This window comes from Rhodnius prolixus, unplaced genomic scaffold, assembly GCF_049639745.1.
Source record: "Rhodnius prolixus isolate KJV_2025 unplaced genomic scaffold, Rpr scaffold_2, whole genome shotgun sequence".
NCBI classification, from domain to species: Eukaryota; Metazoa; Arthropoda; class Insecta; order Hemiptera; family Reduviidae; genus Rhodnius; species Rhodnius prolixus.
Genome location: NW_027411592.1, coordinates 1791363 through 1816497, shown reverse-complemented (window position 1 = coordinate 1816497; position 25135 = coordinate 1791363). Strand labels below are relative to the sequence as shown.

Below are 25135 nucleotides of genomic sequence, written 5' to 3'. Positions count from 1 at the left end.
CTTTCTCCTGAGATTGCCTCTCCCCCCCGCCCATTATCTGCTTCCTTCAAGCTAAAGAAGCTGGTTAAAGTTCCTCCTTCTACTGTTGAAAACTTTTACAATGTTAGTATTGCTTTCCAAAATTTATCCACTGAACAAAAGTTTTACCAAAGTGATAATTGGATTTAGAATTTCGAAATTCATTGGGGAATAATCCATTATGCATTCGAACGTTAACTGGTTAATAATTTTTCAAAACGGATACACATTCAGAGAAACAACTCAAATTGGTTTAAATTATTCCATGTTTAATTTCCTCCATCCGTTTGAGCGGGAAACTTGGTACTGATCAATCATTTTTATTTACTCTTATTTCAAGTATGGCTACTGAGCACATTTCATCTCTGACGTCATATAGAATGTGTTATAACTCTGATGTCAGAGAAAGTACTGCGATCGTTGTCGAAGCTTGGTAATCGAGTTTTTTTTTTTTTATACCGGAAATGTCTTCTTTTGAAGTCGTCTGTATATGAATTGTGTGTGTCTGTCAGTTTGCGAACTTTGTGGTGGGCACAACTCAAATAGTAAAGTGGTCCTTCCAGGTGGAAGATTCTGATGGCCCAGGTTGCAGCAGAATCTGGTCTCTTGGTGAGGCCAAATCTAAAGATTCAGGCTGCTGGCAATTGTTAATTTTTGAGATAATTTTTTCACATACACACTCACAGATTCAGCGGTCCAAAAAACGGACATTTGCTGGGAAAAGCTGGAAAGTTTGACGTCATCGCAATGCTGCTTACCTAAGCTTAGTAAAAGAAAATGAAAAGCATCTTTTTCCTCAAGCAAACCGCTTTTAAGTTTTACCAACGTTTTTCAAAGAATTGTGAGCGGAATTCATCCGAGATGATGTGCATAATTTCCCAAAGGCCGCTGTCTATCTTATTCTTTCTTTACTCGGTTTTTCAAATGTCTTTAGATTTGGGAATTAATACACCGCAGATTTTGGCGCAGTTTGTGCCCGAGATAAATTAGTTGTAACAACTGTCTGGACTTTGGTGTTTATTGCTTCAGAGATTAAACATTCGATTAGATTTTTATAAAGTTCATTGGTGTCAGATGAATTAAAATACAATGCAGGGGAAATAGAAGCTAATAGAGAGAAAGTAATTAGTTTCTGGGATCCCAGTCAAATACGTTTTTAGAATTTAAGTTCTTATTTTGGAAGAATTGCTACTAATTGTTGAAAGAAAAATTAAAAAAGTTTACTGTTAACCGCAGAAGGAATGTGAGTTGAAATTTCAAGAATTGGGTGTATGTTAAAGTTTTGAAGTACTTCGAATGTAGAATAATAAGCCCAGATCATATCGACAAAGCTGGCTCCGTTGTATCGTTTAAAGCTCTCCCATTTAGCACGATCATCCCACAATCCTCCATTAAATTCACTAATTTCTTACCTCTAAGTTTCGTAACTGTATCAAGTGATAAACGATTTTCATAAAACTTCCGTTTTGAGGGAAACAGTTATTACCCGAATATATTCGGGAAATATAGATAATTTATTTTATTAATACTCGTAAAAGGAATAGGCCGGAAACCCCTTAGAACGGTGGGGGAATAGGAGACTGGTGGACGCGGAGGCCGAGAGAGGGGAGAGACGGCACACAGAGTATTGGAAGACTTCGAGAACGACGGACGTCTATATACGGTTCATACCGGATTTGTTTAAAAAGAACTTTTTCTTGAAGGAAAATAGGCTAAACACAAGTGCCCTGCCAGCGCACCTGCCTGAAGGAAGAGCTTTTTCAGGTAGACTACCTATCAGGGATTTAGGGCAAGGCCTAAACATCGTGGACGACCGGAAAAGAGGTTACTCTGGAAAACGGCGTAAACAAAACTGTAAGATAAGTTATAATATTGGCCAATAGTAAATAGTTAATTATTAATTTAATAAACTGTATTTGTCATTTTTTTTTGTATTTGTTTTTGTCACTTTATTATAAATTATAAATTTATTACTTTATTATAAATACATATTGCGTTTGGTGTTTGATATTAACTTTTATTGTTCTATTTTTTTCTTGTTTCTGTTTATTGTTTTATTATTTTATCCTTTTTTTGTGGTTCGCTGTTACCACTTTATTAACAGCGTGGCGCTCAACGGTTACCGGTTTTTAAATTAATTTCTTCCCTTATATTTCTGCTTCCTCTTCGATTCCTTTTTTTGGTCATTTAAGCCGCCCACCCCCTTCTCCACTGAGCGATGTCAGGCTTTAATCATTGCCACCAAGTGTTGGGGTAATATTAATTTGGCGCCCAACGTGGGGCCCGACTTAACTTGGTCCGACTTAACTTGGCTTGGTTTAACTGAACGTGTACTTAATTTTTATTCATATTGGCTTTCATCTGAAGTTCTCAGTGGTTTTAGAAATATTTCTACCTTAATTTTAGAATTTTGGAAAATTAATTGAGGAAAATTTATTAAGGAAAAAAAAAGAGAAAGGCAGAAAAGGGAATAGTAAAACGAATAGATAAAGAACAAATATTAATAATAAGAAAAGGAAACAAACAAAAACAGGAAGTAGAAAAAATTATTGAGGGATTTTTTTGTTTTGTTTAAAGACTTAGGCTTAGTAGTTATTATAGGGTACTACATTGTTGGTGTTCCGTCTGGTGACTTTTTAAGTAGATTTAACACTTACTATTGTTATTGTGTACATATTTATCCTTTATTTTAATTTTGTAAATACGAAATTCTTAAGTTAATATCTCTATTTAAGAAATTAGTTAAAGTATTCATACTGTTCTTTTTTGGTTTGTGTAATTCTTTTTGATTATTATCCTCATGTACAGGAATATTTTAAAACTTTTATTAACTTTAGGAAGTCAACACGAGTTTAAGTATTACTCATTTTTAATTTATGTCACACTGAATTCTTTTTAATCTGTGAACAGTTGATTGTATTATTGGTCTCCCTACTTTCTGTCAAATTTCTTTCCAGTTTCCAGCATCATGGATATTTATAGGTTACTGAAGGATGAACTTTCCTATGAACTATTCATTAGAGATCAGCCAACGGAAGGATGCGTCCAGGATCTACGCAGACGACTTTCTAAGGCACTTAGCGACAAGGTCCCTGTTTTGGAAAGATGTTTCGCAGCCTTAGAGGTTGAAGAAGAGCTGAATATTTGCGAAACAAAATGGGATTCAATTCAGAGTCAGCTGGAAGTAGCTGAGTTAACCGAAACTAATGAAATAAAACGGGTCCGCACTCGATTAATCCACTTAAAAGATCGCTTATGGAGAATTGCCACGAAAGATGACAACGAGAAGCGTCGTCAGGAGCTTTTGTCCAGGGTCAAGAATTCGCTAAAGGAATTAGAGAATGCAACCGCTACAGTTCCACAACCCATCAAAGAGGAGGGAGCTGTTAGTCAACAAGACAGACCCGTTCTCGAGGTCGGCAACCATATAGGAAATTCTCCGGAAGTTCGCCAACCTACAGAACGTGATATAAGACTGTACAAATGGAATCTTACCTTCTCTGGTGACGATCAGTCTCCATCATTATGTTCATTTTTAGCTCAAGTAGAAGATAGGCAGATGTCGAGAGGAATAACCAAGGAGGAATTATTTAGATCAGCCAGCGAACTCTTCAGGGGTACTGCTCTTGTCTGGTACCGGACAAAGAGAAATTCATTCAAGACATGGGATGACTTAGTTTCGCACCTCCGGAAGGCATTCCTCGATGTGGATTACGACCATCAGTTAATGGAAGAGATTTATCGCCGTACCCAGGGTCCGTTAGAAAGTCCAACAACTTACATCGCCAAGATGCAAGGATTATTTTCCTGCCTGTCGACAGAGATGTCGGAGGAAAACAAACTGGCAATTATAGCGAGAAATGTCAAGAAAGAGTACCGTGGTCTACTACCACTAACTACCTACACAGCAGTTGATGAACTGGAAGCAGTTCTTAGTAAGTTGGAAATAGGAGCAACAATGGCCTCAAGATACCGCGAACCTCCTGTGAAAGGTGCTCTAGAACCTGATCTGGCTTATCGAGGAGGTCACCAGAAGAATTTAAGGACTAATCCAATAGCTTGTTCATCCAGCTTGGATTCTAATACATCTAAGACAACTTCTTATTACGCTTCTAAGGTGAAGTGTTGGAATTGTCAGAAACCTGGCCATGTACACCGGATGTGCCGCAGCAGTAAGAAGACATTCTGCGTTGGATGTGGACAGCAAGGCATTTTAAAGGAGAAGTGCTCAAGATGTACACCCAGACAGGGAAACGACCAGGGTGGTCGAGCTTAAGTGGACAAGGCTCGATCCACTCACCAGTGTCCACACGAAATAAAGAGTGGAGAGAATGGCTACAAGTAGTACAACAGTTTATGCAGGCCAAGATTCCAGCCCGTGCTCTTCTTCAAACGGCAGAAACTATTGATGGAAGACCACATGTTATGGTTTCTCTATTGGGAATTAATTTTACCGGATTACTAGACTCAGGAGCCAGTAGATCAATGATTGGAAGCCAAGGATGGAGGAAACTCGAAAAATTAGAGTTACCACTTAGACCTGAACCGCACCTGAAGGTAACCATTGCGAATGGCGCTCCATGCAAAATTCAAGGATCGGTGGAAATTCCAGTCACTTTGGAAGGAAATGTGAAGATTATTAATTTTTTAGTTGTGCCATCCCTAGTAAATGACATCATTTTAGGCATCGACTTTTGGAAGGAGATGAGCATTGTGCCGAATGTACAAAATCATACTTGGACTTTTGGAGCTAAGTCAGGAAATACACATGAACTATTGATCTCTGCAGCACTAGTTGAACGATCAAACCTTTCTCTTGACCAGAAAGCTCAACTTGAAAATATTTTAGATTACTGGAAGGAGGTGATTCCACAGAAGCTAGAAGGAACTAATCTGGTGGAACATTTCATTGATACGGGCGACAATCGACCGATTAAACAACGTTATTACCCAGTTTCCCCAGCAATGCAAACGATAATCGATGAAGAGCTGGAGCGAATGATTCAAGAAGGAGTTATCGAAAGATCATCTAGTCCTTGGTCATCGCCAGTTGTCATGGTGAAAAAGCCCAAGGGAAAGTACCGTTTTTGCGTCGATTATAGAAAATTAAATGCAGTGACAAAAAGAGACGCTTACCCTTTACCATATGTAACCCAGATTCTGGACAGATTGAGAGATGCTAAGTATCTGACTTCCTTAGATTTAAAATCAGCTTATTGGCAGATTAAAGTAGCGGAAAAGGATCGAGAAAAGACTGCCTTTACCGTGCCAGGACGAGGATTGTATCAATCTGTGCGCATGCCATTCGGCCTACATAATGCACCAGCCACCTGGCAGAGGTTCATTGACACCATCTTAGGGCCAGAACTTGAGCCGAAGGTATTTGTATACTTAGACGATGTAGTTATAGTGACACAGGATTTTGATACCCATATTCAAACACTGGAACAAGTTTTAACCAAGATCCGAGATGCGGGACTTACCATAAATTGGGAAAAGGCACAGGTTTGCCGAGCAAAACTATCCTATTTGGGATATATAGTTGATGAAGATGGACTACATGTGGATCCACAGAAGGTGGAATCCATATTGCAGTTTCCGCCACCCAAGACAGTAAAACAAATGCGACGTTTTCTAGGCTTGGCTAGTTGGTATAGAAGGTTTGTTCCTCATTTCGCTTCAGTGAGTGCTCCCTTATCAGAACTCCTAAAGAAGAAGAAGAAATGGTGTTGGGGAGAAGATCAAGATAAGGCCTTCAAGGAATTAAAAGAAGTTCTTGTGTCCGCACCTATTCTTATGTGCCCAGACTTCAGACGACCGTTTGTGCTTCAAACCGATGCTTCGTCGACGGGCATTGGGGCAATATTATCTCAAATTTATGACGAGGGCGAGAAACCCATCGCCTATGCGAGTAGGAGTCTCACAAAGAATGAGCGTAACTTCTCAACAACCGAACAGGAATGTCTAGCGGTCCTCTGGGCCATAGAGAAGTTCAGGCCTTACTTAGAAGGAGCAGAATTTACAGTACTCACAGACCACCACTCTCTCATTTGGTTGAAGAATTTAAAAGATCCGCAAGGACGTCTTGCCAGATGGGCATTAAAGATGCAACAATATAGCTTCAACATACAACATCGACCTGGTAAAGACAACGCAGCAGCAGATGCACTGTCACGTACCAACGAAGACATGCTAGCCAGTATCCAGATTTCCTTCACTGATGTGGATGATTGGTACATGAAGATGGTAAGGAAGGTAACAAAGAACGCTGCAAGTTACCCAAGCTGGAAGGTTGAGCAAGGCATGAAATTGTATAAACGGGTCAGAGATTCAAGAGAGCAAGTGTTAGGTGACGAATGTAGATGGAAATTGGTGGTACCGAAGTCTCAAAGAAAGGATATTCTAACAGAATTTCATGACAGTCCCCTTTCAGGACATCTAGGTGGTTTCAAGACACTACACCGCATTAAGGAGTACTATTATTGGCCAGGCATGGCAGCGGACGTAGCTCGATACGTAGCGCGTTGTTCGATCTGCCTCCAAAATAAACCATCGCAACAAGCTAAAGCAGGTCTTATGGGACACCAGAAGATAGTGACACAACCCTGGCAGTTGATATCCATAGATCTGATGGGACCTTTACCCTCTTCCTCAAAGCAGAATAAATATTTATTAGTAGTAGTTGACTACTTTTCTAAATACAGTATATTGCTACCGATGAGACAAGCAACAGCTAAAGGTGTCAGCAACTTGGTGGAAGAGCATGTATTGTTGAAGTTTGGAGCCCCTCAAGTAGTTGTCTGCGATAATGGAACGCAATTTAAAAGCAAGGAATTTCAAGACCTAATGGAACAGTACGGATGCACCTTGTGGTATACGGCTGCTTACCACCCACAGGCAAATCCGACGGAAAGAGCTAATCGAGTGATCAAGACCATGATCTCTTGTTACATAAACGATAACCACAGGCATTGGGACAAAAACCTAGCAAAGATCGGGTTTGCATTACAAACCGCCGTTCACGAAGCTACTGGAGTTACCCCTGCTTTTTTGAACTTCGGTAGAGAACTCAAGAGGAACGGAAAAGATTACCCAGACACCCTTGGTAATGACGGTGAACATCAAGTTCCTGATATTTCGAGAGAAAGCCGCAAGGAACAGCTACAAAAACTTCCTCTTTTATACGAAGAAGTGCGAGATCGACTTGCGAGAGCGTATGAGAAGGGCCAAAAGACCTACAACCTTCGGAGACGGCCGGTGAAGTATCGACGTGGTGACATCGTCTGGAAGAAAAATTTCGCTCAGTCCGATGCGAGTCAACATTACACCCGCAAACTTGCACCAAGATTTGTGCAATGTAAAGTGAGACGAATGCTGTCTGATGTTATTGCTGAATTGGAGGACTTGGACGGAAGAAACTTAGGGACTTGGCATGTGCAAGATCTGAAACCGAATCCTTCGAGTCCCTAATATCTATTGTACCTTCCAAACCCTTAGATCCTCTCGGCGGGACGTTCCGTCCTGGAGGTAAGGGGGGGAATATTACCCGAATATATTCGGGAAATATAGATAATTTATTTTATTAATACTCGTAAAAGGAATAGGCCGGAAACCCCTTAGAACGGTGGGGGAATAGGAGACTGGTGGACGCGGAGGCCGAGAGAGGGGAGAGACGGCACACAGAGTATTGGAAGACTTCGAGAACGACGGACGTCTATATACGGTTCATACCGGATTTGTTTAAAAAGAACTTTTTCTTGAAGGAAAATAGGCTAAACACAAGTGCCCTGCCAGCGCACCTGCCTGAAGGAAGAGCTTTTTCAGGTAGACTACCTATCAGGGATTTAGGGCAAGGCCTAAACATCGTGGACGACCGGAAAAGAGGTTACTCTGGAAAACGGCGTAAACAAAACTGTAAGATAAGTTATAATATTGGCCAATAGTAAATAGTTAATTATTAATTTAATAAACTGTATTTGTCATTTTTTTTTGTATTTGTTTTTGTCACTTTATTATAAATTATAAATTTATTACTTTATTATAAATACATATTGCGTTTGGTGTTTGATATTAACTTTTATTGTTCTATTTTTTTCTTGTTTCTGTTTATTGTTTTATTATTTTATCCTTTTTTTGTGGTTCGCTGTTACCACTTTATTAACAGCGTGGCGCTCAACGGTTACCGGTTTTTAAATTAATTTCTTCCCTTATATTTCTGCTTCCTCTTCGATTCCTTTTTTTTGGTCATTTAAGCCGCCCACCCCCTTCTCCACTGAGCGATGTCAGGCTTTAATCATTGCCACCAAGTGTTGGGGTAATACAGTCTGTATCAAGTTGATTAAGGTTACCAATTCGACAGTTCCAGTCTCCACCAATAATTAAGTTCTGGGCATTATTAATTTCTTTATTTGAAATAAAAGCATTTTCTAAAGATTCTAAACAAATGTCTATATTTATAGAGGGGGACCAATAAATCTGACCAATGACAGGCTCCTCGTTTTCAGATCACAAATGTATGAAACATTTTTTACATGTAGATCAGTTTTGTCCTTTGTTTCATGGTCTTTCACTTCCCGTTTCAAACGAAACATCCAAGAACATCCGCTTTGAAAAGCTATAACAAGTAAACTATTCGGCAGATCAAGTGGACCACAGGGATGCTGAGGTACCTAAATTAGTAAAAGCAGCTGAACATTGCAAAAATGTGAAACCCTTTTGTTGTGCGATAAAATTTCCATCGTGTCTATCAGTTTGACCAGAGATATAGCAGTATATCAATTTTAGAGTGTTATGAGAAGCAAACGGTATGCTCGAAGAACGAGAACTGAAGCTGAGTTGTGAAGGAAGAGGAGCATTGATCTCCCCGTACCCCTTTATATCAAGTATTCATGAAATCTGATGATGCTGGGGGTAAATTTATTAAGAAAATCATTTGCGGATGGTTTTATAGGAGGAGATATCATCAACGTTAACGACAGATTTGCTGACGGGCGGCTCTGCAAGCCACGTGGCTTTGGGATCTGACCGACTAATTGACTCTTCTTTTTTCTTTTTTATGAAGAAGATTGAAACTCTAAAGGAGGTTTGACGACATTCGGCAGAGTGGAGTTGTCCGGGATTAAGATGGTGGTATGAAGAATAGCAATCTACTTAATGCCCTGGTCCTCTTTATTTTTACGGTGCCTTCATTTCCGGTCTCTCTTCATCAAGCTCTTCTTCTAGGGGCCGGCTCTATACATTCCCGACAGATGGGTTTTCATGGACGACATCTACATACATCAGGGCACCCAACGTTTATACATCTTCTTCCAGTAACTCTGAGAAAGAAATAACTAGCGTTCTTTTCACAGTGAATGTCTTTAATTCGATCCCACCAGTGCTACTGCCAAGAACGTTTTGTTGTATTCACAAACACTGCCACATCCACTTTGCTATTTCTCTGCAAACTTCCGCCTGACAAGCGGAGATAGTTTCTTTTACATATCAGATACACAAAATGTGTAGCAGTTTTCTTGTAAGTCACTAGTCTCAATAAGTCACAATACTGAAACGAGTTTTGAGAAGGATGGCTATGTGATGGAAAGGTCTAATCTCCACAAAAACATTAGATAATATAGTAAAATCTAGAACATTTAGAGAAGGCAATTACATAATTTAATAAAATATCCAAGTTCAAAATAAAAAAAAATTTGCCAGAGTTACGTTACGAGAGATTAATGTTCTGAGTTTGATAGCACAACTTTATTTTTAAGTACATCTTTTATTTTTTTATGGTAAACTTAATGCGTGTGAAAAAATTTGTTGCAAATGTTAGACGGTGCAGTTTTTAAGCTGTAATAATTTTGATATTTGAACAAAGTTGTCACATCGGACCCATAACACTACGTCATCAATGTCCCATAAAGTCTGCCAGTTTATACATGTTCACGTGTAGAACAAAAAAGAGAAGCAAGAGAGCGGGCGACATTGATGGCCGAACTTTTGTGTGTGTGCTGTTGAAACTATTTTATTGATCATAAAGCTGCTAGGTGATAAATCAAAATTTGAACTAGGTGTGTATTAATACGTATTGCCTCAAGGTAGATTGGGGGCCATAAAACTGCAGTTTTCTCTATTAGACAAAAACTAGAATAACAAAAGCGTTCCTATTTCTACTTCACAATTCTAAACCATTTGATCACTCTTGCAGTCAAACTCACTCAGTAGCGTACCAAAACGTTCTGGCAACAAGCGCTGGTCACAATTTTCGCATCAAGTATTCATTTAGTTTGTGGCTTTTCTAAAGCAGTGTGGAAAATGGCAGCAGGTTTTCAATCGCTGGGTTTTACTGTTGCTGCATAAAGAAGTATTTGCGTTGTCCCGAATCGCTATAATATTACGCGACCCCTTATGCTTAGTAGGAAAATTGAGAGGACGCCATTTCCGTTTAGTGTTTTCTTTCTTTTGCACATTTTAAGGCCACCTACATCTGTGAAAGTAGGTTTCATTAAATGTCTACGTGTTGTGAAAAACTATTGGTAACTCCAACTTTTTTGCCATGGTCACTGTGAATAAGATTTCTCCCATCGGAAAAAAGTCTACTTTTTCTTCCCTCTTAAGATATTCTTCAAGTTCACCAGTAATGTTTAACCTCTCCATTGGTTAAGAAGTGCCAAGGCTTTCCAAATCTACACACAATACACGCAATTTATTTTCTAACATTGTATATTCTATTCTATAGTGTTTTTATGGCAGTAAAATTGAAAATATTTCGTATTTTAGATCTAGAACGTCTTTTTGTTTGATTGTTCCAGAAAAACTCGATTTCGCCTTTCGAAGAGAAATCTATTTAATTTTAACTTAAGTCTTTTAATAGTTTTTTTTTTTAAATCTTAACTGCCCTATTAGTTCAAGAATGACTAAAATTCTCCAGGAAGGAAAGCTCTTCAGCAAAGAAATATTTCACTTTTTGCGGTTTTCTTTTTGAACAAGTTCCCTAAACTTAATATAGGTCGATAACTTTTCATTTATTTTTCTAAGAAAATAACTTTTCGGACAGTTTTAGAAAATGTGAGAAAAGGCTAGACTTCCAATCATTCAAGTGCAGCTTTCAAACTGCATTATGTGAATCACCTGATTAAATAGCCAACTCTTTGATATTTGGATGGTAGGTTTTGGACCAGGTTATTACCTCCTATTATTGTTACAAATTAGGGAATTCATTTTAGGCGATCAGTCAATCTCAAAAATATTCTCAAAATAATTTAAAGGCTCCCAAAGGCAAAAGTCTTGTGAGCTGATGATGCTACTATCCGAGAGAACCAGCCCACTTGGAGATGAAATAAGTAGCAGAGAAATGATGCTCCCAAGAGATGACTGCTTGGAGTTGTGAAGTATTGCTCCTTCCCTTTCCTTTAAAAGATGATTTAGTTTCTCTAGTACAGATGTACTTACTTCGACCACATGTAAGTGTGGTCAATGCGAGTCGATACTTTGGACATAACTCGATATAGTGGCCTTAGAATACTGTATGGCCAACTTCTCTACTCAATTTCGAAGTGCGATTGGAACTTCCCTTACGTTTAGTGTTAGATTCACGTAGTACTTCTTCTTTATTAAGTTAGGAGAGAACTTGCAAAGTAAGCTAGCTGTTATTACAGTTTATATTGCGGGTACATGTTATATAATTTGAACATAGAAATGTTAAAAAAAAAAATGATAAAAATTACAGTAAATCTACTAAATATTGTAAAAAAAAACAAAGAAACACAGACATTCTCATATGAAGTAGAAGACAACAATCAGCATCCATTTCTGGGTATCATTATGTTTAATAGTGCAACACAACGTCTCGCAACTCACTTACCCGGAAATCCGAACAAAAAAAGTAAACAGGCCTTGCAGAATCAGTAAGTAGATAAGAAAGCAAGAGTCGCCGCAATTGGTTTGGCAATGCGTTCTGTTTAATCCTTAATGGGATCAGGAGAGTGTTGTATGTCCATCAGCCAGGCTGTCATCAAAGAAAGATTGCAGCATTTCTGGGTTGTCAGTTCGAAAATAGTCTGGGAGTGCCTAAGGGAAGTGAACGAATTGGGCAGAGTTAATCCAGTTACCCTGTAATCGACGTTGAGGGAATGCGATAGCCGACGCCCTGGGCAAGACAAAATTTCCCTTAATTCATGAGGTTTGATTGAACCCTTTTTGTGGTTGGTGTAAGTGAAGGGGATGAAGAAAACTGCAGAGGTATGCTTTAGATCAGCATAGAATATCTTGGTATGAGACGTGCGAAGGAATTATAACTGCAACAAATCTATAGCAAGCTTTGGACTGAGCTAAATTAAATTCCGTAAACTGACAGGTTTCCTCAGGGCGCACTTTGATTCATATGGCAATTGAAGATGCTGATTCTAGAACGTTATCGCGATCAATGGGAGTTGGAGTGAAGGAAACTTCAATACTCTCAGAATGATGCTGCTACTCTAAGAAGATTAGACACCTGAGAATCTTCTAGGTACTGAAAGAGGGTATATCTCAGATTGTTGGATTTCTCTGATTTCAGTTACTGGAGAAGAAGCTGTAGGTACTCGTCTGGTCCCAGTAAGAGGATACCCTGAAGAAAATGTGATTTAATTTAAACTCCCTCCGCCTAGTTGGTACTGAGTGCAATAAGTACTAGTGACATTATTCCTAAAGAAACTTTGTTAGTTACGATGTGAGGACTTCTGAGAGATGGAGAAATGTACACGTCTACAATCAAAAAGATTGGTGAGAACACCCAGTACACTTACTGCCATGAAATTCTCTTTGAAAGCTAGAATTTTCTGTATTTCTCAGCACCGAACATTCACAGGGACTGAAATATACCACTTACTTCATCAACTCCTTGGTGAAATTGCCTTCGATTGGTTGGTTCCAGCAGGAAGACGGCCCTTTCCATTGTGCTCTCGTGATGGTGGTGATGCCAAGTTTGGCACACACCCTAGCCGATGCTCTTCTCATGGCGTCCGACAGTAGCCGTAGACTGGCCCTGATTAGGTGTCGATCATGCGGCGGCACGGCCGCTCGCATTGCTAAAAGTCCCACAGGTAGTCTGCAACCAAAATCTCAGGTTAAGTGTAAATGCGAAACGTTCAGTTGTATTTTCACAAAGTTGCTGGTCGGGTCGGCAATCAAGTAATACCCCTCTAGTCGAAGAGAAAATTATGTAGGTAAGTTCCGATGGATACAGTATGGTACTTTCAGAGAGGGGCTCCAGAATTATGTACTCCACTAAAAATCAATTTCCATGGGAAAACGTTTTCAATTAAACCTATCATACCCTCTCTATGAGACCCTTCAATTAGGGTTTGGTGGTGATGAGCGCAGCCTTCTAAGAAGGCGGAAACTAAGTTTATATTTGTTGGGAAATGTTAATAGCAAAGTACGCGCTTTCTCCTCTCCTCCTAATTCCTTGGAGTTGGACAAAAATCTCTTCCAGAAAAAGGAAGGTAGACACGGACTTTATCTTTGCACTCTTGGATTTTTTTATGAGAATTTATGACAACCTTAGTTAAGAGAGGTTTATTATCTAGCCTAGATATTAAAATGGAGTTACCTAGTGCTCTTATTCTTCAGATATTTACAGCTGCAAAGTAGATCTTCTGCTCATAAACTGGATGATGATCGCTTGAGTGGATTTATAACTCTATCGTGACTCCTCAATTCTTTATTAACTGACCTCCAACGCCAAGGAAATTGCGTGTCCAGCGGCGCTTCAAGGAGTCTGATGGGATTGTCTAGTCCCCTCTTTCTTTGTCTTCATAAAGAAAGGGGACCGTTGACTTGGACAACTGGGATGATCAGAGAGGAGGAGAGAATGCGGTAGGGTTTCGATGAATGGTATGCTTAGATTATTTGGATAGAGTCATAGAATACAGCATAGTTTAGCAGGCGAAGAGGTTGGACAGTATACACTGAAGGTCACACGAATTTGAATGCTTTGACTCCAGCCTCGTTCGAATTCGTAATTCTTGACCACTCTTTAGTATTAGGAATGTGCTTGAAATCATTAACTTCTTGTTTAATGCTAGTTTATGTGATCTTTTCAATTTTAAGTTCTTGTCTTTTGAGTTTAGTGTACGGATTTCGCGTCAGTCGTTTGTCGCATTAATATTTAATAACTAAATAATGTGAATCCCTGGCCAAACATACTTATAGGTGCTGGCAAGTGGGTAGACGGGCGGCGACTGCCTTTGAACGGGACTCTGTCGGCGAGCTCGCTTGGTCACGGTTGGCCAGTCCAGCTGGGTCTGTGACCCCGTGTCCACCCAGATCCACACGTAATTACCCTGGGTCATGCTTAGTTCTGTAGCTGCGGTCATCAGCCGGCGGATGCCTGTAGAATCTGAAAGTACGACGATAACGCCACGACTGGAATGTGAGACCCTGGTCAACAATCTGCAACAAATATAATTGGCCCTCTTTTATACATCTGAAATATCCTTGGTCCTCAAATGGGATAGAGTGTTTGTTAAATTTCTTTTCATCCGCTTATGATATGAAAAACCTTTTTTAACGGAAGCCATCGTTTTAAAAGTAATTTTAAAATCTGACAAAACAATTTCAATTGTAATATTCGGTAGGCTTTCTTAAAATAAATTCTAAAGAGTACATAGTTGTCATTTTTTGCCACAATGAAGATAACTGCATTTTAATTTAAAAACAACACAAGTTAGCTTCAATTAAGATAATCCTGTTATCATGACAACAATGAATGATTAAGTGTAAGAGCTAGTTACGTAAGTCAGGGGGTCCAACAACGACAAAAAACTTCACACACTAAAGAGGCAGTCAACAGTCTCGCTTATCAGCGAAACTCAAAACACCGTCTGATGAAATAAGATACAAGCGGAAGTTAGTTAACGACTCGAACTCTTTCCATCAGCTATTTAAGTGAAGGAGAGGCTTGCTGACTGTTGCTGGCACCAGATACTTTTGGCTCACTTATTTTCAACTATCTTGTTTCAAATAAATGCGATAAGAACATCAGGATTTAAAGAGAATTTTTTGGTAACTTTAATTTTTGATTAGAAATAAAGTGTAATTGAATTAAGTTCTCGATCAGCAGATGATAGCAACATGAGGGGAGTTATTACCTCTTCAAAGTAATCGATTACTCTCCTTAAAATAATAATGAGATTAATTTTATCGAATGTTTTAAGAAAATTCAACAGCGCAATGTCCAAAAAGCGAGTGCAAAATGGAACTATTTCAAATTTTGTGAAAATATGAAATATTAGATTTAAAGGCACTTAAATAATTTAAAAAAAAAAAATGTTCAGCGCATCGACTGTTTAGCTCATTTGCGCCCTTTAATAATATTGTTTTATTATATCAGGGTATAAGAGTCCATTTTGTTATGAAGAATTCATCAATGTTCTATCAATTGGTATTCTATCTTTGCATTAGAGTTCTTATTCCCTTTGAAGAACTGCGATGTTGGCTTTCCAATAACGGCTGGCAAATCGGATCACCGTTAGTACCACAAACTAGTCAGCAATGTGTAGTGCGAAACGAGAGAAATCTAAATCTCTACAGCCCAATCTCTGATGATGGTGGTAAGTCCAAAGAAACCGGTCAGGAATTGAATAAACATGCATGATGAACAAAGCGAACGATCCAGCATTGTGGAGGCCTAACCACCATATTATTCTGCCAAGTTGTTTGTCCAATAATATCTTCTGCACTGCATTTAGGAATGGAATTCTAAGGTTTGTGTACTGTGCAATGGATGTTCCTAATTTGAATTTTGTTATTTTTTTTTTGTTCAAAATTTAGGATGTCTGCCCAGATTTAGGATGTCTGCCCAGATTTAGGATGTCTGTCTGCCCAGATTTAGGATGTCTGTCTGCCCAGATTTAGGATGTCTGTCTGCCCAGATTTAGGATGTCTGCCCTGGGCAGGGCACCGAGGATTGTTAGGTCACACTGCACCCCTCTCACCGTAGAAGTGTTGATGACGGCTATGACCCCCACCATCTTGCTCCAGTGTATGATTAATTCCCCTTCTCCTTCAATGCGCTCATACACAGAAGATCTCTCGCTTCTTGTTTAGCGTCTGCATCACTGATCAGCGTTTGGTGATAAATAACGCCTCAGCCTCATTGATATATAGTAGCAGAAAACGTCTGTCTGCTATCTGTCCCAACCCCTCCAGCCTCCCACTACTATCTTCCGTAGATTGATGGATCTGTTTGTGCTGCTATCTTCCATCAGTTGATCATCCGTCCGTTTCAAGAACTCAAGAATTATAAATAAACATCCCACTGTTTACTGTTTACAACTCGTAAACAATATTAACCTAATTTTTTTTTTTTTTACTTTGCTCATTATTACTGGTAAAAGAAGTATACCGGTAGTGTTACTATTACGATCGTCATACCGGAAATATAGTTTTGAAGCCTGTCCTGATATCTGTTTTTGTTTCCTTCCTTTAACCCCCTCCTAATACTTGAATTATTGAGAGTTTAGATATTTTGTGGTAATATACTCTTTGAAATAGATCCCCAGAAAAAAGTGGTTTATACAAATATCACTGATTGAGAATATTTATGCACTCTAACTAGAAAATAGAAATCTCGGCATCATTTTTAGTAGGCGCATTTTGAGTGAAAATCTAACCAACAGCAAGTGTGGTCCCTCACCCACGGGACTTTTTTGTTCTAGCATATTAGAGAACTAAATTTATCAACATAGACAATAGATATTTATTTAACAAGTGTGGAAAGTAGTACTTTTCCTCATACGAGGCAGGGTTTGCACGCACGAGCGAGCGAAGCGAGGCGAGTGCAAATTGCCGAGTGTGAGGAAAATACTTTACACTCGAGTTAAATATTATATTTTTTCTGCAACCATTTATTAACTAAAAAAATTAAAAATTTCATTTTTACAGTCTACAAAAAGTAATTTATTTATTATAAACATTTATTGTTATATTACAATTATTTACATTACTTACGTATTTACATTACTTATTACATTTTCTGCTGTTTCTTTTATTGATGGAGGAGTGTTTTCTAAACAGGCATCACTAGAATCCATTTTAAATTTCTATAAGGTAACACTATAACCTTTTTAACTGTTATAATTAAAAATATCTTATTATTTATTAAAATATTATTTTTATTTCTATATTCCTTTCAATTTTTATTTTATTTTTTTAATATTCGTTTTTTAATTATTTAGTTACGTTAAATAAGCTTATTAAAGTTTTACAGAAAATATTTAATAACAAAACTTCTTATATCAAGGAAGCACAATAAAGTTTTTTCACTCACTAGTGAGGAAAGTGACACTAATGGGAATTTTTCCCCTCTAGTGAGGTAAAGTTGGGCATTATACAGCTGATTTTAATTGAGTAATAAGAACATTCCTACATGGTTGCAGAAAAAAGAATTTTCTGTAAGAGCACTCAGCCAGGCTTCAAAAGAGGTAATGCAGTCTCATAACCTTCATAATAATATTTTTGGGTATCAAATATATCAACAAATCTCCAATTTGAAGAAATCCTGTTGGATGGAAGTGAAATTTTGATATACAGTTCAACATTTTTTGCGCCTCCAATAACAGAAGACTGTAAGTCATGACCCGTTGGTGCATGTTCGACGTGTTCAGGCCATCAGACAGTCATTTAGTCCAATATTGACGACTAATTGTGTCGCATCTTTTTTGTTAAAAGGTGACTGAACTTGTAGGACTTGTCCTCGTTTAGAAAATGGGGAAATTAATTTTGCTTTTTGGAAGTGGTCAAGTGTAAGTAATTTCTTGAATAACACGGAAATTTGTAAATGAACGACGTTCTTGGTACTAGACGAGAATTCAGGCCTTCTTCATCACGACCATCAGGGAAATTCCTTTACTAACTCTCTTTTGGTGAAGACCGCAATATTGCCTACTTGTTGACAATATCACCAGCCAGTCTAGAAGCGAAATTAAAAACGATTATTCCGTGATATATGTGTAAGTTGCTTGCTCTAGTTTCTACTAAAAGAGTGCCGGTACAGTTCAGTGACCTCCATGGAATTTGAAGATCTAGTCAGCAGAGTATTTCCCACCATTTGCTTTTGGCGCTTTGAGGTAACGTTTAGCCTCTCTTCCGTTACTGCGATCGTCTTCATCAAGTATCAGTTTCTGAAAAGTACTTTTGGGAAATTGTCACACAAACACCCCTCCAGAGTCTAATTCAAGAACTATTTATTTAAAGGGAACCAGGGACTTTTAAAACACAGTTTCTATGAATTCTTCACAAATGTTCACAATTGATGTTTTGTTAAATTAGGGTGCATAATTCGCGTTGACTCTGACGATTTTTTTAAATGAATTTAAATAAAGAATATTTAAATTATTAAGATGCAGTTCACACCTTGTTTATTCTTTTAAACTGATCACCTTTCGCATTGATTTTGATTCAATTAAGATTCTTAAGCGCCACGATAGCGGAGCGGTTAGAGGCGAGGCCTGTAAAGCTTAAGATGTTTTATTGGTTAGTGGGTTCGATTCCCGTTCTAGAGGCCTTGCATTTTATTTAATGGTTAATATGAGAAATTTACAGTAAAGTATGTTTGCTAGTCGCCTCCGTCCATGACTCCTAATTTGGTGATTGTACGTAAAGCCGGCCTGAAAAAAAGTGCATTACTTTACTCTTTGCTTAACGATACCGCTCACGTGCATTAAATTTAGGTGCACCTTGTGTAGGTAATAAACCACTCATAAGGTTTAATGATAATTTGCTACTTCAAGTTACTTTCGTAAGAAGATAATAGCAATGTTAGAAGATTCGATCCTATTAGGCCCAATCGTTGGTAACTAAAATCTAATTGGAAGACGCGCGACTTATTAATACACTTATTAATTTACTTAATATTTACTTGAATACTTATTAATTTCCAGATTTGTAATGGTGGTGGATCCCCTTGACGTAATGTGGATTGAATCTTACTCGCTTTTCCCGGTAATTAGTCCACCGGAAATACAACCTTACTAATCGATTTCTTTTTTTTTTTACACAAATTCTAAATATGAAGAAAATTTAATCGCTAAATTTGTGTGCAGAGAAGGTCCTATGCAGAAGTGCACTAAATTACGCCGCATTTTTTGTTAAAAATCATTTCTTTTTTCGTTGAATTAAAACGGCACATTTCCTAGAATATGCAGCATCAAAGTATAGAATAGCGGTGATAATAGTTTTGAATATATATGCAACGAAATACATTCATCGGCTTTGGAATAGATTAAACCAGTGGTATTTATGGAAATGGCCAGTTCGTATAGACTCGTTACGACGACGAGTCTCACACAGAAATAATAAAACTTCGACAGACAGACCTACGTGTTTTCACTATCCTCTCTATTTTCGGTTTTGGTGTTTACATAAAACCGGACATCGTCACGGTCCATTTTGTTGCACACATCACACCCATCACTATCGCTGTTAATTCACGCGAGATGACTCCTCACTAAAATTAATCCGAGTAAACTGAGCTTGCTCACTAAAATAGTCCGAGTAAACCGGGCTTTCTCACTAAAAATAGCCCGAGTAAACTGAGCATGCACACTAAAATAGTCCAAGTAAAACGAGCTTGCTCACTAGAATAGCCCGAGTAAACCGAGCTTGCTCACTAAAATAGTCCGAGTAAACCGGGCTTTGTCACTAAAAATAGCCCGAGTAAACTGAGCTTTCTCACTAAAAATAGCTCGAATAAACTGAGCTTGCTCACTAAAATAGTCCGAGTAAACCGGGCTTTCTCACTAAAATTAGCCCGAGTAAACAGCTTGCTCATTAAAATAGTCCGAGTAAAACGAGCTTGCTCACTAAAAATAGCCCGAGTAAACCGAGCTTGCTCACTAAAATAGTCCGAGTAAACCGAGCTTGCTCACTAAAATAGCCCGAGTAAACTGAGCTTGCCAAACATAATTGATTCTTCCTTTACGCCCTTCATCCAGAATAACCGTTAATCGAATTGCTTTCTGCTAAAATGATACGAATAAGTTTTAAAACAAGTTGTGTACAATGATTTGAGTTCGCCTATTTTAAAGATGTTGAGGAAAACGTTTTGAAAAAAAATGGAAAAGTGAAACCATTAAAGCGACCTTTCGGTCGATAGTTTTTCTTTAAATTTGAAATCTTAGTTATTTATTTATTATTAAGTAATGTCTTTTTTTTAGACGGACCTGACGGTCAACTACCTTCAGGTGTCGGTTACTTTATTAATCTATGTGATCACACCACTAATCATATTGGAATGGCACTTTAGTCAAAATGAGTTTTCTTGTAAACAAGTTTCAAAATGGAATGTTCTGGACTCAAGTTCAGGCCATTATGAGTTCAAGATTAGAGAAGATAATGCGAAAAAACAAAAATTACTAATAAAAAAAAAGAAATTAGTTTGGTAAAGATATAAGAATTTTTTCGGTTTATTTTGAGTTGTTTTGGGTCTTCTGCTGGGACATGAAGATAATCATTAATTTAAAAACATGGATAAGTTGTATTTTACTCCTTCTGTCGTATAAAGTTATAATATATGTTCTAATAATGTTCTTGTTTTGAAATTGGTCAAAATTGATAAAACGCAAAATCCTGGAAAAGAAATTTTACTCTTTTAAATGATAAATATTATTATTTTTATTGAGAAAGCCTCGAAATGCTGGCGAAAACAATTTCAAATGAATAGTAGCCAAAAATTGGGAGGGAATAGATTAGCTAGCGGTATATATTACGCGGAGATCGGGAAGTTTGAATCCAGCTGCTAGTCCTCTACCTAGGAGTTTCTTACAGCTCACTGTCCGGTGATGGACAGTGTTGTCTGTAACGAGAGAACACCGTCCGGAGGCCGGCAGAGCACTGAAAAAAGCTCCGGGCGCCTAAAACCTCAGATATTGTTGCGTCTTAAATTTTTTTTTTTTTTTTTTTTAAAAAAGATAAATTAGAATTAGGGTAAGAGGAAAATGGAGCGAGTGTTTCCGGATGTTAATGTAAGAGTGTGCGTGCAGGATCAGATTAGTTGACACGACGGAAGTGTTGGCCATGATAACGAGTAGGTGTCACGCATGTTCTTGAAGAAAGAGTATTTCACAGTCATCACAGACGGACAGACACCATGATGATGCTACCACTGACGTGATGTCTACATCATCTATCTAAAGATGTATATCATCTCTCGCCATTGTGGGAGTGGGGGGCCCGTCTGGCACGTATCACGCATCTTGGCGGATGTTGCAATCTCTCCTAAGTTACTACCCTGCAGTATTCCATTCTACTTCATGGTTTATTGTTTTCTAGTACAACACGTGTGGGGTTTGCTTACTTCATGTGGGGCTTGTCTTTAGAGTACCACTATACATTGCTGTAACTTTTCCCACTTCTTACTCTTTATAAAAATGCAATTGTATCGAACAGGTAAAATTCTTAAAATTGGATTTTCCTCTGTAAAAGCCCGTTTTGAGATACTTTGAGCGAGAGGAAGTGGTTTTTAGAAGATGGATTGTGTACCGGATTCTTGCCGAGTTATTCCAAACTGAAACGCTGCTATGAAGCCCGCACTTCCTGCCTTCACGGAACTTCGCTGAGAATCCCTCTAACGGAAGTTTTACAATGCCGATTTTGTTGTGTCATTTTGTCTGGGGAACTTTAAATCGCAATTTCTTTTCTCTCATCGATCTATCGATTGGAAACATTCTTTCAGGAAGATTCTTCTAAAGAAACCTCCGTGAGCCGCCTTCTCTCTAAAAGTGCCATCAAGTGGAACATAGATCTACTGTTAAAGAGTGGCGAATCAGTTACGAAAACTAACTGGAAAAATACGCCAACTATGTTGACTATATTTTACATTACCAATAAAAGTTGCGTTCTATTAAGTCAAACATTTATCACAACCTTGCCAATAATTATTTTCATTTTAATAAATTCACTCTGCAATTCACAACCAACTGAGTATGATGCCAACTGAGTTGGGATTGTTAGCTCTTTAATACCTATAACCTTTCATCTTCAGTGAAACGATAAAATCTCGAAAGTTATCAAGTTTAAAACTTGCTGTTAACTGCTTACAGTGATTGCTATTTAATAGCCCTTCAAAATTACTGATTTCTTTTGTGGAAATTTTCTTGGAAATGGCGCTTATGATTTCTCTAAAAGTCTAGGTATAGATCTTTATTTCTTTACAAAATAATGAAGTATTGCCGTATAAGGCAGAAATTAAGGGTATTCTTTAATAGGCTGAAAAAAACTAAACCGTGGCTTTGTCATGGACACGGCCGTGTGTTGTACATGAATACGTTTACGTAGCGGGTTATATTTTTTATATAAAATATTTTATGACAACGTGGGCACTTTGTCCGAGTCCAGTGATTTTTTTACACGTACCGCACAGTTTAAAGTCCGCTACTGGCTCTTCAGGGAAAGTATTATTAAGCAGCGGTAAGTGTTTTTCTTTTGTTAGCTTCAATGAGCGCAGAAACCATAGACGATCACACTCATCACACACTTATGTCCGAATGGATTGTTGAGAAACGTCGTAGTGAAACGTGCACTAGCTGCTGCCCAATGTGTCCTTCATAATCGACGATCGAACACAATCTATTCCTTATACAGTCCGTTGTCGATGTAGAAGCGATTTCATCATCCACTTGCATAATTTCAACCGCCCCAGCTGCAGATGTACTGACACCGTCGTTGATCCGCTCGTCGTTGATCATTCATTCTTTTACGTTCCCGGCACAGCTTGACTCGGTCATATGGTGTTTTATTATAACTATTCGATTGTTCTTGAGAAGTCCTTACCAACCGTATACGATCTCTGTATTTGGTTTTGGCTTTTCGATGCGTATAGGCCGACATTATATATTTTTGATATTTTTTTATTCTAACACCTTATTTATATTCACAGTCATTACTTTACACTAATGTTTTATATACAATCGATAGATTGTGACGACAGCTGACGACTAAAACTTAAACGAACATCGTAGCTTCTCCGAGTCAAAAGTTATACTAATTGCAAATTTCGATACGCAGGAAAATGATCTCAAAATGGCGGCGCTTCCCCCTCCACCACGCGCGATGCGTCACAGTCCTCGCTTATCGTAATGAATTCTTTGATCCTTTAGCTATCCAGTGGTCTAATTTAATTTTGGATGTAACTATAATGCCAAACTGTATCTCCCCCGATTTTGTTATCATTAGTTTTTTGGATTGCCTCCATATGATAGCAAATTTAAAGACGTATCAAGTCAAAAATAACTGCCAGTTTCAGTCATTATTATATATTTTTATTATGCTTAGCTTTCGACCCAGGGACTTGGTCATCTTCAGAGCTGTGGAACATATTTACAGTGTGTTAACAATGATAATATTAAAATGAGTATGTGCCTATAATGTAACGTAATTTACAAAATAATTTACCTAATTTCTTTAAATTTGGACGCTTTATCGAGCCAATTATGAAAACAACATTCTATATTTATTAGTGGAAAATTTCTAACCAAAATGGTCAAGACGAGAAGTGTGTCGGTGTAGCGGATGTGGAATTTTCAGAACTACTTATTGAGTTTTCTAAAATTTTCTAGGCACTTGTAAAAAAAGGTAAAAAACATTCGAATTTAGGCCAAACTTATGGCAGATCTATTTCACATGGTTTCGAAACCCAGTTTTTGGTTTAGTTTTCCGAGGAGGTGTTTATGCTTTGACCAATACTCGGGAAGCCAGACGTAATCTGACGGCGTTAAACTCACACCACTTTCCCTTAAAGCACAAGATTCTGATTTTCTTCAAAACTGGGCAACTTTTGAGGTAATGTTTTTTAGCAACAGTAATCCTATTGGAGAAGCCGTTCCCAGTAATTCCTCCCCCAAGAGCTGCCCTAAAATGAATTTTCCTTGAAAAATCGGAAAAGCTATAAAGAGTTATATAAAAGTTACGTAAGCTCAGAAGAGAAAAAAAATGTGGAACTCGATACTAATTAGGTGCTTTCTCTGGAGGAATTCCCTTCAAAATCGATTTAACCCTCCTTAACAGTGTAACTGTGGGCATTTCAGTAAAATGATACTTTAGAGGGAATCTATCTGCTCTCTTTGTCTTCCTTAGCGGGAAATAGCAGGGGGAAGCTGTTAGTAATGACAATTTTAGGGCTACGTGCATACAATCAGTACATCGTGTTTAAAGGAATTCGTAGGAGTTGTAGCCTAAAAAGAAAAAAAACCTTAAAAGCTTACAAAATCAGTCAGTGTAGTACGGCACTGCTAGTAGTCCGAAAGGGACCAAAACCTTATTGGGGGCTTCTTCTTTGAATTTAGTGCCCTCCGTAGCTTTTAAGCTGCAGCTAATAAATATAGACAGGACAGACTTACGCGAAGAACATTTTGCAAGAAAAACCTCTTTCCGTTATTCAGAAGACGACCTCAAAAGAGGTGTTTCCGGTGAGGACTTGAAATCAAGAAATCTGAACGATTACAATAACTTCTTTTTTATTTTGAAAGGTTTGAAGTTTTGTAAAATAAAATTGTTGTTGTTATTGTAAACAAATTAGAGAACTGAATGGGTTAAAGTAGCCTCCCTCCCAACATGTCCACATGGTTACGTATTTCCCAAGAGAAAATTGCTGGAAAAGGCCGTGGAAAGAAGAAGACAAAGGGATAGAAATTGTTTTTCCCAATAAACGGTGATGTCCTGGTGTGACGTCAATCGGAGCGTCTAGTTAGATAGTATCTCCAGTCAGACAGTGGCGGAATGCTCCCACTTTGTCTGCCCGGACGGACAAAAGGGCCACCACGTTAAAAGGAATAACAGAATGTTTTCTAAATTACAGTTCTACTTCTTGCTTAGCCTCAAGGCAGCGCTTTAATCCGAATACAATCCAGCCAATTGTGCCGTCTTCTGACCCAGATCTCCACCAGTTCTTCTTTTGATGACTTTTTGTCCTTGTTCGTAAAGTGCGGCCCTCCTCCAGGAAAGGTAAAAAAAAAAGAAGACAAATTGAAGTGATTAAAACTTTTTGACAGTATTTCTTTCCTTTCAGCCGTTTTGTCAAAGTCTGCCACCACAATGAGACTGTGCTTTGTAATTCCACTTCCGCTTCATGACAATATCTGTCAAAGATGAAGAATAT

The 25135-nt window shown here is 38.2% G+C and overlaps 1 protein-coding gene across 4 annotated transcripts in view; it reads right to left on the bottom strand.

The window, feature by feature from the left end:
* Positions 1-25135, bottom strand: part of LOC141448736 (uncharacterized) — a 135586-nt gene that overhangs the window by 42954 nt on the left and 67497 nt on the right. For all 4 annotated transcript variants that reach the window (XM_074117314.1, XM_074117312.1, XM_074117313.1 and 1 more), the window contains 2 exons: positions 14188-14433; positions 12869-13087 (listed from right to left, as the gene is read on the bottom strand). In XM_074117314.1, the coding sequence (XP_073973415.1) occupies positions 12869-13087; positions 14188-14433 (465 nt within the window). The remainder of the gene's footprint in view (positions 1-12868; positions 13088-14187; positions 14434-25135) is intronic.